The 19,559-nt window shown below is 40.5% G+C and overlaps 1 protein-coding gene across 11 annotated transcripts in view; it reads left to right on the forward strand.

Moving 5' to 3' along the window:
* The window catches only part of RIMS1 (regulating synaptic membrane exocytosis 1), a 318,140-nt gene that overhangs the window by 60,318 nt on the left and 238,263 nt on the right, over positions 1 to 19,559 (forward strand). For 9 of the 11 annotated variants that reach the window (XM_075862025.1, XM_075862029.1, XM_075862026.1 and 6 more), the window contains exons 2-3: positions 7,971 to 8,184; positions 12,695 to 12,706. In XM_075862025.1, the coding sequence (XP_075718140.1) occupies positions 7,971 to 8,184; positions 12,695 to 12,706 (226 nt within the window). The remainder of the gene's footprint in view (positions 1 to 7,970; positions 8,185 to 12,694; positions 12,707 to 19,559) is intronic. The other 2 variants (XM_075862017.1, XM_075862022.1) reach the window with 1 other exon arrangement.

Genomic DNA, 19,559 nt, shown 5'->3' on the forward strand with positions numbered 1-19,559 from the left:
TAGCTTTGTCATTAGGGCCTAAAATAAGCTGTCACTAAGGGGTTAAATATAACGCATAAATTGGGAAATGTAGCTTTAAATGGCTCCAAAGAACATAGCAATGAACCAGTTCATGTTCTATCACATTATTCTTCATCTCGATGATTTATACATTGGCAAAGCGATGTAAATGATGATGTCTAGATATGGGCATCTTGGGATTACTTTATCCTCCCTGGCAGGGCTGGTGAGCTTGGGAACAGAATATGATCATGAAAATGGTGCACTGAGGCATGAAAGCTGTAAAAATAAATGAATGATTTCCTGGTGTAGCAAGTCACATAAGTACTGTCTATAAATTCATTGTAAGAAAAAGAAAAAAAATCGGATAAAATGCACCTTATGGAATACCATGTATAAAATACCCTGCATTTACAGGTGGGACTCATCTTTTTATGCTATGGATATGAGTATTTAGTGTTCTATGTGATTAGGAGTATAGGGGTACACACTTTGCTTTGGCTACCATTATTATACTGTTGTTGTTTTTTTTCTTATTTCCTATTAATGTTATACAGTGAATCCAAAACATGGATTTTTTTTTTTGCTTCTGCAGATGAACAATTTCGTTAAATATTAGCGGGGTACCAGTTTTTTTTTCCACCGATTTAGTACTAACAAGCTTGTTACATAAGATATTTAAAAACATGTATAAAGCATATATTGGCCACGGTTGTGCACTTAACCATACATTACAAGATCTGAAACAGATACAGCCTCTGCGCTTCAGTTAATACCATTCATCATGTATGGACAAATTTATTTCATGTATTGAAATTACACCCATTCCATGACCTCTAAGGGCACTGCCAGACGTGGCGGAATTGCTGTGAAATTCCGCTGTGGACAGTCCGCAGTGGAATTCTCCAGCGGCTGTTTTTTACAGTTGTTTCAATACATTTTTAGGAAAGTTAGTTCAGACATTGCGGAAAACTCCGCTGCAGACCATAGACTGCGGTGCAGTATTTTCTCCACACCAGCATGCACTGTCTATTGCGGAGAAGAAGCGGAATTTCACTGCGGATTTCAGCCTTTGCAATGCAAAAACTGAAATCTGTGGCAAGTCCGCTGTGATATCTGCAACGTCTGAATTACCTGTCAAATATGCAAATGTTGGTGCAGATTCGTTGCGTAATTGGCCCAAATCTGCACCAACGTTTGCAGCGGAAATACTCCGCCACGTCTGAACGTGCCCTAAAAGTGATCAAGTTTTGATATGGTTTCTTATTCTACCTTTGTTGAGTATTTGGGCTGTACAGTCAAATGGGGCAGATTTAGGCCTCATTTACACGAGCGTATTATACGCGCGTGCGACGCGCGTGCTTTTCACGCGTGTCGTACGCACCTATAATAGTCTATGGGGCTGTTTAGACGATGCGTGAATTTTGCGCTGCGTGAGTGCGTTGCGTAAAACTCACGACATGTTCTATATTCTTGCGTTTTTCACGCAACACGCACCCATTGACTTCAATGGGTGCGTGAAAACAACGCATGCCACACTGACGGTCCTGCGTTGCATGCGCGAAAATCACGCAAGAGCTGTCAAACTCCTGAATGTAAACAGAAAAGCACCACGTGCTTTTCTGGTTACAAACATCCAAACGGAGTGTCAAATTCGAGATGAGCGCACCGAACTTCACCGGGTTCGGCCAAACTCGTTTTGACCGAAACCGGTAAAAAATGTTCGGGTACGCGACGTCAGGAGACAGTCACTGTCCACGGTGCTGAAAGCGTTAAACTGGTTCAGCACCCTGGACAGTGACTTCCGCTCCGAAAATCCATGAACCTGTAAAAAAAAAAAAAAGTTCTGACTTACCGATAACTCCGGTCCGACCTCCCGGGATGACAGTTAAGTCCAAGTGACAGCTGCAGCCAATCACAGGCCAAGCACAGGCTGCAGCCAATCACAGGCTGCAGCGGTCTCATGGACTGCGGCGTCATCCTGGGAGGTGGGGCCGGATGACAAGAGTGGGACGCGTCACCAAGGCAACGGCCGGGAGCCCGGACTGGGGGAAGCAGGAAGTTCTCGGTAAGTACGAACTTTTTCTTTTTTTTTAACAGGTTGCTGTATATTGTGTTCGGCATTCACTGTCGAGGGTGCTGAAAGAGTTACTGCCGATCAGTTAGCTCTTTCAGCACCTTGGACAGTGACGGGCGTCGACTAGCCTCATCTCTATGATGGCGGCTGCGCGAAAATCACGCAGCCGCGCATCATACACGGATGACACACGGAGCTGCCAAGTGCCTTTTGCGCGCGCAAAACGCAGCGTTTTTTGCGCGCGCAAAACGCACACGCTCGTGTAAATGAAGCCTTAAAGTGTAGGTAAACGTTCAACAAACTTCTGACATGTCATAGTGAGATGTCAGAAGTTTGGATTGGTGGAGGTCCGAGCACTGAGACCCCCACCAATCGCTAGAACGAAGCAGCTGAAGTGTTCGTGTGAACGCTCAGCCGCTTCGTGTCTGTTCGGCTTTTTCCGGAAAGCCGATGTATCAGAGTACGGGCTCATAGATTTTCTATTGAGTCCGTACACCGATACATTAATTTATTACATTTATTTCCGGAAAAAGCCGAACAGGCACGAAGCAGCTGAGCGCTCACATGAGCACTTCAGCTGCTTCGTTCTAGCGATTGGTGGGGGTCTCAGTGCTCGGACCCCCACCAATACAAACTTCTGACATGTCACTATGACATGTCAGAAGTTTGTCAAACGTTTAGCTACACTTTAATATTCAAAATGTTGCAGAATTCTGGCTCAAATTGACCTACATGCTGTACGCCACATTTATTAACTGTTTTAAGGCCGGATTCACACGAGCGTGTGCGTTTTGCGCGCGCAAAACGTACATAACAGCTCCGTGTGTCAGCCCCGTATGATGCGTGGCTGCGTGATTTTCGCGCAGCCGCCATCATTATGACACTCTGTCTGTATGTTTGTAAACAGAAAAGCATGTGGTGCTTTTCTGTTTTCATTCATAGTTTTTACTGCTGTTGCACGAATCACGCGCATCACACTGAAGTAGTTCCGTGTGGTGCCCGTGATTTTCACGCACGCATTGACTTCAATGGGTGCGGGATGCGCGAAAAACGCACAAAGATAGGACATGTCCTGAGTTTTATGCAGCGACACACGCTGCGTGAAAATCACGGACTGTCTGAACGGCCCGATTGACTAACATAGGTCCGTGTGACGCGCGTGAAAATCACGCGCGTAGCACGGACGTATATCACGTTCGTCTGACTAAGCCCTTAGGGTATGTTCACACGCACTAATTATGGACGTAATTCGGGCGTTTTTGCCCCGAATTACGTCCGAAAATAGCGCCTCAATAGCGCTGACAAACATCTGCCCATTGAAAGCAATGGGCAGACGTTTGTCTGTTCACACGAGGCGTAATATACGCGCCGCTGTCAAATGACGGCGCGTAAATAGACGCCCGCGTCAAAGAAGTGACCTGTCACTTCTTTGGCCGTAATTGGAGCCGTTATTCATTGACTCCAATGAATAGCAGCGCCAATTACGTCCGTAATGGACGCGGCGTTCAAGCGCCTGCACATGCCGTTACGGCTGAAATTCCGGGGATATTTTCAGGCTGAAACATCCCCGTAATTTCAGCCGTTACGGACGCCCTCGTGTGAACATACCCTTAGGGTATGTTCACACTGAGTTTTTTTGCAGGCAATTCAGTCTGGAATTTCGAGGCAGATTTTGATCTGCCTGCACTCCGTTTGCCGCGTTTTTCACTGTGTTTTTCGCCTGTGGCCATTGAGCGCCGCGGGCAAAAACGCCGCAAAGAACGCTTTCTCTGCCTCTCATTGAGGTTGCCGACGCTTTGGCCGGGGATTCAGCTCCTATAGGGAGCTACAGCAGCGCGATCTACAAGGGGTGAGGGGTGGTGCTGGGATATGCAAGGGGGTGTGTGGCTATATACGAGGAGTCTCTGCTTCCCCACGCAACTGCTGTGAAAAGCAGTGACAGGACAGGGTAGGCGACTCAGTAACGAGGCGGCGGGGCGGATCTTCCCTCTGCAGTACAGCGCGACGGCACTACTACAGAATCGATTCAATGAGCAATTCAGGGCGAATTAATCAAATTAATTTGATTAATCGCCCAGCCCTACTTCAGACCCCATTATAGTCAGTGGTGTCTGCCAATGTTAGTTTTGGTCAGTTGGAAATGTGTCATTGCTTCCGTTATAAATGGAATCCATGACCCTAGTGTGAACAGAACTTGTAGACTGGTTTATCTGAGTAGTTGAGCATACAGCCCACACCTGGCAAAAGCAGCAACAGCAAAAGGTGGACTTGTATCCTGCCTGTCTGGTTAGGGTATATTCACACATGGCAGATTTGTTGCAGAATTTTCTGTGACTGTCCTATTTATCTGAATGAACTTGGAGAAACCCAAGCACAGGCTGGAGAAACAACCCCATTCAGATGTATGGAACTGATTTTCAGTCTCAAAAATGTCTGCAACAAATTTGCCATGTGTAAATATATACTTATGTGGCATAGGGCACCCCCAATAGCTATGCCCCTGAGTGATAAATTTGTGTTTTATTATTAAAAAGAAATCCATGTATTTCTGGGAAATAGTATACATTTGTTTAGCTTCACTTCAAAGATGAATTTTTGGTAAAATTGATGTAAAAGAAAAAGCCAAGAAAATGGATGGGCCCCTCATAGGGTTAAGTCGCTGGACACCTGAGATAAGTCACTATATAGATGTAGTGAATGAGAAGAGGACAGGTTTAGTTACTGTCTTTAGTAAGTCGGTTATCGCCAAGAAACGGAAACACAATGTAAAAATGCTGTTATCAGCAGTTGCTAAAACATAATACTACAAGGCCCCTAGACGTAATGTCTTAATTATTTATGTCACTGCTTCTTAACATTAATCTTTATTGATCCATTTTTCCTTTGGTGCTTTCTTTACATTGCATGTCCATTAATTTTTTTCCATTACAGGAAGTGTGAGTTTCTGTTTTCTGTGGCAGTTTATGCGTACGCTTTTAGAATATGGAGCCCATCAACTATGTCATTTAGGAGAAGCTAAGAAGAAGAATAGGATGGGATAGAGTGTTTAAAAATAAAATAATTGCCATTTATTTATAGAGTCATTACCAGCCTTGTATGAGCCAGCATTGTGATGAGGGATGTTCTGGGCTTCTCTTTCACAGGGTTTCTTTTCATGTCAGTAACTCACTAGGGATCCACTAGGGAAGAAGCCATTTTGTCTCACTTTGATGCCATTCTGTAGATGTTTTACCTATGCATTAATAGTTGTAGGCCAAATTGGTGACTTTTTTTTGTCTGTGTGTGCTTGTTCATGTACAGATGTAGCAGAGTATTTTTTGTTATCTTTTTCTATGTGAATCACATTACCTTTCACAAGAAGACAATTTGTAATGTATGCCACCCGTTCCATGGTGACTTCTGGCTCCCGGTCGGCGCCATGACTTTCCTCCACTCCACTTTTCTCACAGCCTTCCCTGTCTCTCCTCCTGGCTCTGTTACTGCTGCTTCTAGGGCGCACGCTGACCCTTCTCTTCTTGTAAACCTTTGATAGGGATTTTTTTTTTAATAAACAGGTCAGTCAGTGTGATTGGTGTAACTGTATAGTTAGCTTTTATTAAAAATGTGTTTTACTTTTTGAGATACAGCTGCTCTGTGTTCTCTATACACAGCAGCTGTATCGTTCACTAAATCCTGCTCCAGTCAGGTCCGTGGGACTCACAGTTTCAGTGAAAACAGTTCGACATGCAGGATTCACCTGTTATCTATCACATCTAAGTTATGAACTTAGATGTGATAGATTACAGGTGGATCCTGTGTGTCAGAGACACGCAGGACCTGCTGACACTGAACTCGTCAGGTCCACGGGACTGAGATCCAGGTCATAGCGAACGATACAGCTGCTCTGTATAGAGAATACAGAGCAGCTGTATCTCAAAAAGTAAAAATAATTTTTAATAAAATCTAATTACAAAGTTACACCAATCACACTGATTGACCTGTTTAATAATAATAATTTAAAATATGCACTTCAAAGGTGTACATTGCCTTTAAAGGGCTAGCGTGGGCCAAATCCCCAAACCGCTTTCCTGGATATAAAAGGATGCCTCCCACATCTATCACTGCCTGATCGATTAGTTTTCACACTCTAGCTTGCTAGTCGTATATTCGTAAGACTCGTATTTGATTATCCATTAGTGACCTTGCCTGAACTTGACCTCGCCTGCCTGCCGCCTGCCTTGACCACTTGCCTGTTTACTGTGACAACCGTATCTTACCTGCTGTTATTTTACCTCGTAAGTCAGTATTTGCCAACAGAGACTACTCTGAAGGCAGCGACCTGTGGATACTAGCGGCCAAGTCCACATCTTCGTACGGAGGATAAAGGGTGAACACCTTGCTATCCCTTAGTCTCCGCTCCCCAGTTTAGCCCCACAAAAAGAAACATTGGCAACACAGTGAGTCTACACCATCCTCTATAGGCCCCATGAAAGTCACTACTTCTACAGGCCCGTGGCACAATTTAGTAGGTTTTAGTTGAAAAACATAGGTAACACATCATGATAGTATTACAAGCAACTTTCTTTGCCAGCCCATGTTTTATGCACACAGCCGTATTATGGCTCTACAAGAAATGAGGTAGTAAAGAGCAATAATATGGCAACCACAGAATATGATTGCATACACAGAGGCACACAGTATTTTTTTATTTTTGATTCATATGGCATCTGAAATAAAAAAGAAATTGTGCAATATGCCATCATCTGCCGTATTACAGAGGTATTCTCCCCTAGAAGCATTTCTTGGGGAGAACACCTTCATAATACGGTGCTGCACTACACAGCGGCACATGGAGTGACAATGGCTCTATTGTATGGAACTTGTGCCACTGAACAGTCTGCACGTACCTCGTTCTGCTGTGTGCATGGGACCTTATTGATACATTTGTTTCAGAATAGTTGCATGAAAGTAACAGTAGATTGAGTTGTTTGTGTAGTTTACTGTATGCCTATGGGTGACAATTACTATCCCCCTTAAGCTGCCCATATAGATTGTGACTCCACTACATGTTTGGATCGGGAGAACATACATGTTTACTGCCATAGGGAGAGAAGGTTTAAAGGGTCACTCATTTTAAAATCGAACAAGCTAGATCCTTGTCTTCGCCTTGCTGCATACGTCAGAGTACAGTAGGATTTCCCTCATATACATTAGATTGTTTTCAGAGCCACTGACGTTTAGTTAAATATATGTCGCCAGCTTTAGAACAGGTAAATTCCGGTTGTTTCCACATTGCCTCTTACCACAAAGCACAATACAACATGAGTCATTCTTCAATGGCCCCTCTGAGATGGCTTCACATAATAATGATAAAATAATTCATACTGTAAATCACTAATATATTACACTGCGCTCTACAATACAGAGAATGTACGGATATATACATTGATAACAAAATAGTGACTTGTAGATAAACAAATAGAGACCCTTACCTGCAAACCAACAATTGACAACTAATGGAGGGACAATGGTGGTTTATACCAGACCCATACCAATAAAAAAGGATACAGATAATTAAACAGAGCGGACACGTCATGCAATGTTATTCTGTGGAGACAGAAAAGTGCTCTGTACGGGTATGTTCACACATGGCAGGTTTCTTGCGGAAATATGTGCCTGTTCCATACACCTGTGTGTGGTTTGTAAAAATTCTTGAACATGCTACAAAATTTTTTTATTAAGATGTATTGTATGGAAATGTCTGCATCAAATGATGGCAACAAACAAATTGCTGTAAACTGCACATGCTTTTGGTAGTATTGTTACTGTTAATCTTTTATTCTTTTTCTAGTTATTATGATTATTTATATTCTGGTATGTTCCATTTTGTGACCCATGTTCCCTTCTTGCACAGGAGGCTGCATCAACAGTTTGAAAGCTATAAAGAACAAATCAGAAAAATAGGAGATGACCCCCGTCGGTATCCTGGAGAACACAAGGATGATGCACCAACATGCGGGATCTGTCACAAAACAAAGTTTGCTGATGGCTGTGGACATTTATGCTCTTACTGTCGAACAAAATTTTGTGCCCGTTGTGGTGGTCGTGTTTCCCTTCGGTCTAACAATGTAAGTTTGCTTTACTTGAGACTTACCGTACTTATATTTTATATGTTTTCACACAAATTATTAAAAGAATAGACAAATTATACTGAATGTGACTACACATAGGGCTGAGCAGCAGCACCTGAGGTAACTGCATGAACATTAGCGATGCTGTGTCAGGTACTGCGGTAAAAAGGAGCGCCGAGGTCCCTGCTTTTTGCTGATCATGGAGTAACCGGGGGTTGGCCCTCCACTGATCACGTTGTTGTTGTTATGTCCTGGAAAACCTCTTTGAACTACTTTAACTCATATGTCTACAAATACACTTTGTAGTTAGTTTATATATGACCAGATTTTTTATGAAGTATTTAATATGCAGATATTGCTGACATCAGATTTGGGAGGTAGAAGAAGGTGAAGGTGAAATCATTCAATAACTACCGGAGTGTTTACGTCAAGTCAAAATGGGAACTAAGTGATCTCACAAATTGTGAACGTGGATGACTGTGGCTGAAGCCCTGGTGCGAGCATACGGAAACACACTGCATTTGTGAATTGTCGGAGAGCAGCAGCAGTTAAAGTTTTCAGAGACAAAAAACAGAGATTGGACACAATGGGGCAGATTTACTAATGTCTTAAATTTGGGCAGCTTAGAATTAGACTAGATGCGCCAGATTTATCACAGTCGCTTATTCTGGATGATAAATTTGGTGCATCTTTAGACGCTTCTGTCTAACTTTCAGCCACCTTTTGGTTGGCTTACCTTATACCACTTTTTTTTTGAGCCAAAATTACCCATCGGAAGCCACACCCCATTTATAGCTAAACCACGCCCCCATGTTGGATAGGTCACAAAAAGCGTTTATAACACTTAAAAAATGTGGTGCTTAGAATTTGCGCCAGAATTCTGGCGCATTTTGATTAGTAAATCTGCTCCATGTCTGTGGTGATAAATGGCTATTGGATGCTGGAGTTGAGCAGGGAGTTTAGATTTACGGACTAGTAAGGGTAGGTTCACACGACAACGCAAAATACGTCTGAAATTATGGAGCTGTTTTCAGGAGAAAACAGCTCCTGAATTTCAGACGTTTTAGCATGTACTCGCGTTTTTTTAAGGACTTAATTGGAGCTGTTCTTCATTGGAGTCAATGAAAAACGGCTCCAAAAACATCCTAAGAAGTGTCCTGCACTTCTTTGACGCGGGCGTATTTTTACGCGCTGTCTTTTGACAGCGACGCGTAAAATGACACCTTGTCTGAACAGGACATCGTAAAACCCATTGCAAGCAACGGGCAGATGTTTGCCGACGTATTGGAGCCGTTTTTTTCAGGCGTAATTCGAGGCATAAAACGCCTCTATTACGTCTGAAAATAGCTTGTGTGCACATACCCTTACAGTTCTACAGGGACTACACTGTGTTCCAAATTATTATGCACATTGGATTTAAGTGTCATAAACATTTAATTATTAGTTTTTCAATTAAACTCATGGATGGTATTGTGTCTTAGGGCTCTTTGTATCATTGTAATCAATCTCAGACACCTGTGATAATTAGTTTGCCAGGTGTGCCAAATCAAAGGAAAACTACTTAAGAAGGACGTTCCACATTATTAAGCAGGCCACAGGTTTCAAGCAATATGGGAAAGAAAAAGGATCTCTCTGCTGCCGAAAAGCGTGAAATAGTGCAATACCTTGGACAAGGTATGAAAACATTGGATATTTCAAGAAAACTTAAGCGTGATCATCGTACTGTGAAAAGATTTGTGGCTGATTAGGAGCACAGATGGGTTCGTTCAGATAAAGGCATAATGAGGAAGGTTTCTGCCAGACAAATAAATAGGATTAGGAGAGCAGCTGCTAAAATGCCATTGCAAAGCAGCAAACAGGTATTTGAAGCCGCTGGTGCCTCTGGAGTCCCGCAAACCTCAAGGTGTAGGATCCTCAAGAGGTTTGCAAGTGTGCATAAAGCTATTATTCGGCCACCCCTAAACAATGCTCACAAGCAGAAACGGTTGCAGTGGGCTCAGAAATACATGAAGACTAATTTTCAACCGTGTTGTTTACTGATGAGTGCTGTGCAACCCTGAATGGTCCGGATGGATGGAGTAGTGGATGGTTGGTGAATGGCCACCATGTCCCAACAAGGCTGCGACGTCAGCAAGGAGGTGGCAGAGTCATGTTTTGGGCTGGAATCTTGGGGAGGGAGCTGGTAGGCCCCTTTAGGGTCCCTGACGGTGTGAAAATGACCTCTGCAAAGTACGTAGAGTTTATGACTGACCACTTTCTTCCGTGGTACAAAAAGAAGAACCGTGCCTTCCGTAGCAAAATTATCTTCATGCATGACAATGCACCATCTCATGCTGCAAAGAATACCTCTGTGTCATTGGCTGCTATGGGCATAAAAGGAGAGAAACTCATGGTGTGGCCCCCATGTTCCCCTGACCTCAACCCTATTGAGAACCTTTGGAGCATCCTCAACCAAAATATCTATGAGGGTGGGAGGCAGTTCACATCAAAACAGAAGCTCTGGGAGGTTATTCTGACATCCTGCAATGATATTCAAGCAGAAACTGTCCAAATACTCACAAATTCAATGGATGCAAGAATTGTGAAGGTGATATCAAAGAAGGGTTCCTATGTTAACATGTAACTTGGCCTGTTAAGTTTTTTTATTTTTATTGAAAGAGCTTTTGATTTCTGTAAATATGACCTCCTGATGCTGCAAATTCAACAAATTACCATTTTAGTTCTCTTTACAACCTTTAAAATGTTTTGATCTCTGTTGTGCATAATAATTTGAAACAGTGCATTTTAAGTTTTTTACTTCTAAAAAAAACCCTGTTATCATTAGGAGATTTGTTCAATAAAATTTGCATTAAACTCCAGCGGTTGATGGCTTGAAGATTAGACTGACTGTCATTTGCATCAACTATTTAGGAAAATCAGCGAAAAATAACATTTGGATAATAATTTGGAATGCGGTATATGTCCTTTCTCAGCCTCATAACATACGGTACCCTGTACATTACAATGTATGGGTATGGGCAAAAAGGGGCTCAACAAAGTATTAAAGTGTATCATCAGGACAGACCCCTTTAGTAAAATGATCTATTAGGGGCATTATTGGAAATACATAAGCGTGTGCTAGAGCACCCACTGAACGGCACCCTAATCCCTATAAATGAATGTGCTTCTAGGACTGATTACCTGAGAGGCGCCATTTGGTTATGGCCAGGATGCCTTGAGTCACTACAATGCCATGGCTATGACCACTCGGTGCCTTTCAGCCTAACTGGCACATTAATTCACATATAAATAGGTTCCCTGAACAAGAATGTATTTCCCATATAGCATTTATTTACTGAGGAGCATCTAATAGATACACTTAAGTAAAGGGGTCTGTCTTGGTGACAGATTTCCTTTAAGGTGCTCATAATAAACTGAACATATGCATTGTATACAGTCTATTTATTTGATAATGATACCTATTGGCTTGTCATATCATTATTCAGTGTAGAGAAAAAACGCCTTTAGTGTACATGAAAAATGTGAAACATAAATTGTTTCTGTGATTTTTTGGTCCTAGTGTCTGCAGCTCCAGCGTGCCCATGACAACAATGACTGCCCTGTGCTCTGTTCATAGGGACATTGCATGTATCCAAGTCACCCTCCACCAAAATGCCGCCTCAAAATTGGTACTATTTAAGTCAGGTTAGGATAGAAATAATAATATGGATTATGATTTTAATCCACATAACATTACTATGATGAGGCTGAATGTCCAGAACAAATGGCAAGAAATATTGTTATGAGAAAAACAATCTGAAAGTCTGTAATTTGAAGTGCTAATAACATAGCAAGTGAGCTATATTTTAATTCGTTTTTTTTTTAAGATGTTTCTTTTTTTACTCTATACAAAACTTCTGCCAGCTTTGCTTTAAGTTATATTTTAAAGTGAATCTCTAGCTTTTACCGCCATGTCGTTTTTAAGTCTATAATTGTGCTGATTAATTGTATAATTTATTTTAATAGTTGTTGGAGTTTTGTTTTTTTAATGCAGAGCTCCAAAACCCCTGCATAGACTTATGGCTTCAGCCACAACTGGGGGAACATACTGTGTATTGTTATACATTGAACTCAATAATAAAACAGTATGCAGTAAGCTCCTAGGCTCCCTCTAGTGGTAGCTGCAGGTAGCCAGGCATTGATCATCTGTATCAGAAAAAAAAATATATAGCTTTAACTGTTATTAAGACATATAAAAAAAATAATCTGCACAGGATTTTGGACCAATTTAGGTTAAAAAAAAATGGCGGACATTCACTTTAAGTAGTGATTAGGTTTTCCCATCCTGGAGGAAAAAGTAATGAATAAATTATGATACGTCTTAACTCTGTTAAATAATAGTGCACTTTCTTGAAAGCTTTAATTTAATTTAACCTTGACCTTTTTAATTTTGCTTATTAATACCTGCTTACCATTAATTTTCTATATTTTTTTCTCTTCTTCTGCTTTCTTGGATGCTTTCCCAAAGGAGGACAAAGTGGTTAGAATCTTTTCTTTCCTTTATCTTGTGTGTGATACAATGTTGGAATATTTCTCTAGACATTATGGTGCCAAATGCGTGGGTTTTGTTATTGTGTCATTTTGACAATCGCGGTGTCGGTACTCTTCAATCACTCCTTCAGTAAATTATATTTAATGTCATTTGCATTGTAAATGACTTCTGTCAGGTAACCTATATTTATATGAAGTTAGGAAAAAACTACAGCTGTTCTCTTTATGAAAAGAAATATAAATAACCAATGCTAATGTAGAAAATAAGAAACTTTTAATTTACCACCTAAATAGAAATCAAGTAGATGGAGTCTTTTATATATAGAGCACGGTTAAGAGGTTGCTTTGGCGGAGGTAATTTATTTTACAGACAGAAAGTGTCCACCCCCTACCATACAAGACTGAGCGGTTTTATAACTAGTACAATTCCTGTTATGTATTTCAATTAGAACCTTCTAGTCCATGCAATATTTTAAGGGATCGTTCACACAGTTGTATTTTCAGTTTGTGTTTCATTCTCATATTTCTTGCCTAAAATGCAAAACCTATCCGTTAGAGGAAAGAAAGAAAACCTTTCCAAAATTTGAGCAAATACTGTATACTAAAGTAATCTGGTCAAATGTAAGTATGTGTGGTGTTAGCGCTTGAAGTAGTTTGGTCTCTAAGTGACACGTTTTACAGACACCTTAAAAAGAACTGACACAAAGATCTTTTTCCTAATTTAAAGGGTATCATTCATTTTTTCAATTTCAATAAGTCCATAGTTCTGTGATGATGAATTTCATATACTTTAATGTGGGTTCGGATTTTCCTAACACAGAGCTCCAAATCCCCTAGTTCTTTTGACACAGCCATAGAGGTAAATGTTAAAATGTGGGCTGCCTGCTGCCACCACCAGGTGGAGCTTTGGTGCTTACAGGAGAAGACAGAATTATTATTGAGTTAAATTGGAGATGTATAAATCTATTTTCATTAAGCTCTCTCTAGTGGTGGCTGGCAGCTTGCTTCCATGCAGGCTTTCTCCACATACTGTAGAGGAGTACAACTGACTTCCTGGTATCAAGTACACACATATAATAAGCGTTTGACCACCTCCTTACACACGGAAAGCTTGTGTCCTTGGGCGTTCATCAAATATACTTGACAGATGTTTAGTTGTCCTTCATATATGTTGAGGAAGTCTGGTAGAAGTGAGCAACCGCCTTGGAAGAAATTATCTTTGAAAAGCCTGTTTTTTACATGCCAGTCATTTAACCCCTTAGATGACTGCGGCACCTATGTGGTTATACAGAGGCCCTTCCTCTGTAAGTCCATTGGCACCCACACAACATGAGTGCTTACTATGAAATGAAAACGATGTTTTTCTGTCATGTAGCCTCCCAAAAAAACAGTAAATAAAAAGTGATTACATTTTTTTTATGTACCCCAGATGGTACCAATGAAAACTACAACGCCTCTCACAAAAAATGTGCCCTCTTAAAGCTCCATCGACGGTAAAAAAAAAACCAGCTTATTGTACATAAAACTCAACATATTACTAAAAAAAATAGTGTTTTTATTGTGCAAATTAGTAAAACATAAAAAAAATATATAAATTCGGTATTACTGCAATCTTCAGGCCCAGTTCACACAGAGTTTTTTGGTGCTGATTTTGAAACGGAAACAGTCGGAATCCGCGCCAAAAACTGCCAAAATTGCCTACCATTGATTTCAAAGAGAGACGAAGGCTTCTTTTTCCGTGGTGACTTTTAGCCACTCGCGGGATTTAAAAGCTGCATGTTCTTTCTTGCTGCAGTTCTGCCTCCGACCTCCCATTGAAATCAATGGAAGGCAGAAAAGCGTTTTTTGTGGCACTCAATGGCCGCGGGCGAAAAACGCAGTGAAAGTGCAGGCAGGTCAAAATCTGCCCCAAAATTCCTGAAGGAATTCTGAGGCAGATTTTTTCTGCCTGCAAAATCCTCCGTGTGAACAGGGCCTAACGACTCACAGAATAAAGTTAGCATGTTAATTACACCGCATGGTAAACGCTGTAAAAAGAAATTGCAAAAAGCAATGGAACAATTTTTGTGGTCATCTTGAAAACTACAATGAAAACTACAACTTGACTCGCATAAAATAACTTACTACTCCGTCAACGGTATATATAAAAAAAAAAGTTATGCCAAAAAAATTCTAAACTAATTATTTTTAAAGTGTTTTATTGTGCAAAAGTAGTAAAACATATATATAAAATATATTTGGGATTGGCATAATCTTATTGACCCACAGAAAAAAGTTAATATGTCATTTTTACTGCATGTTAAACGCCATAAAAAGAAACCCCAAAAAAATGAAAGAATGTTTTCTCCCCATTATTATATTATAGCTATATAAATAGAAAAATAAGAAAGTTATAGCTCTTGGAATGCAACGATAAATACGAAACTGAAAAAACTAAATTGTCTGTGTCTCCAAGGGGTTAAAGGGGTTGTGTCACCTCAGACGTTTTTGCCATATTCACAGTACATGTCTTAAATGTCTGATAGATGCGGCTCCTGTCTCCTAATATTCGCTTCTATGGAAGTTACGCAAACATCCCGTCCTGTTGCGCACCTATGCACTGCCTGGATACAGCGGAGGCAGGCGGGGGTCGGGGGACCCCTGTTCGGAAGATAAGTCCTGTAGATATCCCATGAATGTCTGAGGTGACACAACCACTTCAAGGGGTTAAAGACTAACTGCTAAATAATTCTTTCTATCAGAGAGAAATATAAGGGTATGTGCACACGATGAGAGGCTTTTACGTCTGAAAAGACAGACTGTTTTCAGGAGAAAACAGCTGCCTCGTTTCAGACGTAAAAGCTCCTCCTCGCATTTTGCGAGGCGTCTGTGACGCTCGTAAATCTTGAGCTGCTCTTCATTGACTTCAATGAAGAACGGCTCAAATTACGTTGCAAAGAAGTGCCCTGCACTTCTTTGCCGAGGCAGTCAATTTACGCATCGTTGTTTGACAGCTGTCAAACGACGACGCGTAAATGACAGGTCGTCTGCACAGTACGTCGGCAAACCCATTCAAATGAATGGGCAGATGTTTGCTGACGTATTGTAGCCCTATTTTCAGACGTAAAACGAGGCATAATACGCCTCGTTTACGCCTGAAAATAGGTCGTGTGAACCCAGCCTTAGGCAGGCAGAATAAGTGTAGAGGGGAATGTTGTGACTCCTGTTTTTTGAAAGTGACTTTCTACTTGTTCAGATTAAATAAACACTTTTTTTATTGCCAGGTGCCAGAAAATGTATTTTAGTAATTATCAAATGGGCATTGGTTGTCAGTCTGTTGACAAGTGTATGAAGTCATCTTTTGCCGCATTAATATAATGGAGCTGCAGTAATCCCGCTGAAAGGGCCGGCGAAGCTGGATGGTGTCCAGTCTGGTCGTGCAGGATCCGGCCTCATTGGGTGTTTATTTAGTGTCTTAATTCTATAATTGAGCAAGAAGATCAGGCCCTATAAAGCAGCCAAAAGTGTAGGTCATCTCTTCCCTTTATACGCCAGGAAATGATGTACCCTGTGCCTTCATTATACAGATGTAGCAGATCTCCAGATAGCTCATTACTATATTACAATGTGTTATATGTGGCCCTGCTACATCTGCACAATTTGTATTATGTCTTAAAGAGAATTTAAAGGGGTTGCCCGTTTTTCGAAAATTAATGTTATTTATTTTGTATATATTAAAGTTATACAATTTTCTAATATGCTTTCTGTATTAATTCCTCACTGTTTTCAATATGTCTACTTGTTGTTATCCAGTAGGAATCTTCATGATTTACTTCCAGTGGATACAATTCTGTCCCTGGTCATGTGATGGACACACAGCTGCTGGGATCGTTACAATTACAGTATGTGTATCAGAGCCCTGTCTTCTAACTATCCCAGCACCTGTGTGTCCATCACATGACCAGGGACAGAATTGTATCCACTGGAAGTAAACAATGAATTTTCTGTGACAACAAGCAGTGATCTTGAAAACCATGTGAAATTAATACAGAAAATATATAACTTTTAAATATATATATATATATATATATATATATATATATAGATATATATATATATATATATAAAAGAACATTCAAAGGCTTAAACTGGACAACCTTTTTTATTAATAAATATTCAGTTCTGTGAAAATCTAGAACCTAGACGGAGTGCCATTGTTTTTCTGAAACAGTGTACACACAGGTAGTACTGTCACTTGTGTTACAAGGTACCGCTGGATATTTATCATATTTGACAATGGCTCTTGACTCCTAAAGTGGGTCAGACTTCAATGCTTATTTATGAAGTCGGTAAATGAGATCATAAAGTACATTTTATATTGTTGTATTGAGCATCGCTGGCACAATTCTTAGATCCTTTACCTTGTTGTCAGCGGGCAGAGGCTTTAGCCTGAATATAGTTTCTATGTACCGTTAGGTAGTATGTTAATGGTTTTTGTATTGGTTTGTTTCATTGTTGATATATACTAGATGTGAATTGCTCTCCTTTAGGCGGTTGCGTATGCTTGCGGCAGGCATGTTATTTATTATTATAGACTCCATTATCATAGGGACTGAATGAATACATTTTCTATACAGAATAAGTCAGTACAGTATGCATACAATAAAGGCTAACAATAGTGTCAGCATGTTATTTATAACCCTTATATTCCATGTTTAATATTTAATCATAGTGGACAGACTGGAAAATGCTTACTTGCGTTTTCCTGTTTTTTTTTTTCGTTAGATGAGTGAAGAATTTACAATAATGTCAAATACTTTAACTTCATATCCGAGAATCCAAAAAGCCTCATAATCCAGCACTTGCTACCAGCATAGGACCGTAATGTAATGTGATTTCCTACGTGAGTTATGTAGAAATAAAATATTTATTTTTTATCGTTAGTATTTTATTTTAGACTTTCTACCCTTCCCTTGCAAGTAAGTTTTATATACTTTCCTACAACACAGAGAGTCCAAAATATATGATAATCCAGCACCTTCCAGGCCTCATTAGCTGTAGATTAAAGTCATTTACTGTATATTTCCATTCAATAATATGAAACTATTTAAACCAGGAGCTGTTGACTGGAAAGCTGGGGGGCACGGAAAAAGGGCTTTAGTTTCCCTGCACCAGCGCCACTGATACATAGAGCCGGCGCCGGTGCATCGATCAGCTGTACAATGCAAGCTGCATACACCGTGTTCCAAATTATGGATTTAAGTGTCATAAATATTTAATTATTAGTTTTTCAATGAAACTCATGGATGGTATTGTGTCTTAGTGCTCTTTGGATCATTGTAATTAATCTCAGACACCTTTGATAATTAGTTTGCCATGTGTGCCCAATCAAAGGAAAACTACTTAAGAAGGACGTTCCACATTATTAAGTAGGCCACAGGTTTCAAGCAATATGGGAAAGAAAAAGGATCTCACTGCTGCCGAAAAGCGTGAAATAGTGCAATACCTTGGACAAGGTATGTAAACATTGGATATTTCAAGAAAACTTAGGCGTGATCATCGTACTGTGAAAAGATTTGTGGCTGATTCAGAGCACAGATGGGTTAGTTCAGATAAAGGCATAATGAGGAAGGTTTCTGCCAGACAAATTAATAGGATTAGGAGAGCAGCTGCTAAAATGCCATTGCATAGCAGCAAACAGGTATTTGAAGCCGCTGGTGCCTCTGGAGTCCCGAGAACCTCAAGGTGTAGGATCCTCCAGAGGTTTGCATGTGTGCATAAAGCTATTATTCGGTCACCCCTAAACAACGCTCACAAGCAGAAACGGTTGCAGTGGGCTCAGAAATACATGAAGACTAATTTTCAAACAGTGTTGTTTACTGATGAGTGCTGTGCAACCCTGGATGGTCCAGATGGATGGAGTAGTGGATGGTTGGTGAATGGCCACCATGTCCCAACAAGGCTGCGACATCAGCAAGGAGGTGGCGGAGTCATGTTTTTGGCTGGAATCATGAGGAGAGAGCTGGTAGGCCCCTTTAGGTTCCCTGACGGTGTGAAAATGACCTCTGCAAAGTACGTAGAGTTTATGACTGACCACTTTCTTCCGTGGTACAAAAAGAAGAACTGTGCCTTCCGTAGCAAAATTATCTTCATGCATGACAATGCACCATCTCATGCTGCAAAGTATACCTCTGTGTCATTGGCTGCTATGGGCATAAAAGGAGAGAAACTCATGGTGTGGCCCCCATGTTCCCCTGACCTCAACCCTATTGAGAACCTTTGGAGCATCCTCAAGCAAAATATCTATTAGGGTGGGAGGCAGTTCACATCAAAACAGAAGCTCTTGGTGGCTATTATGACATCCTGCAAAGATATTCAAGCAGAAACTGTCCAAATACTCACAAATTCAATGGATGCAAGAATTGTGAAGGTGATATCAAAGAAGGGGTCCTATGTTAACATGTAACTTGGCCTGTTAAGTTTTTTTTGATTGAAAGAGCTTTTGATTTCTGTAAATAAGACCTCCTGATGCTGCAAATTCAACAAATTACCAATTTAGTTCTCTTTACAACCTTTAAAATATTTTGATCTCTGTTGTGCATAATAATTTGAAACAGTGCATTTTGAGTTTTTTACTTCTAAAAAAAAATCTGTTATCATTAGGAGATTTGTTCAATAAAATTTGCATTATACTCCAACGGTTGCTGGCTCGAAGTTTATACTGACTGTCATTTGCATCGACTATTTTGGAAAATCAGCGAAAAATAACATTTTTGCATAATAATTTGGAACGCGGTGTAGATGCCAACAGTCCCAAAGTTGGCAGGATTGTCCCGAATTTGCAGAAACAAACCCGGCACATT

The sequence above is a fragment of the Rhinoderma darwinii genome, chromosome 4 (assembly GCF_050947455.1).
Source record: "Rhinoderma darwinii isolate aRhiDar2 chromosome 4, aRhiDar2.hap1, whole genome shotgun sequence".
Taxonomy (NCBI): domain Eukaryota; kingdom Metazoa; phylum Chordata; class Amphibia; order Anura; family Rhinodermatidae; genus Rhinoderma; species Rhinoderma darwinii.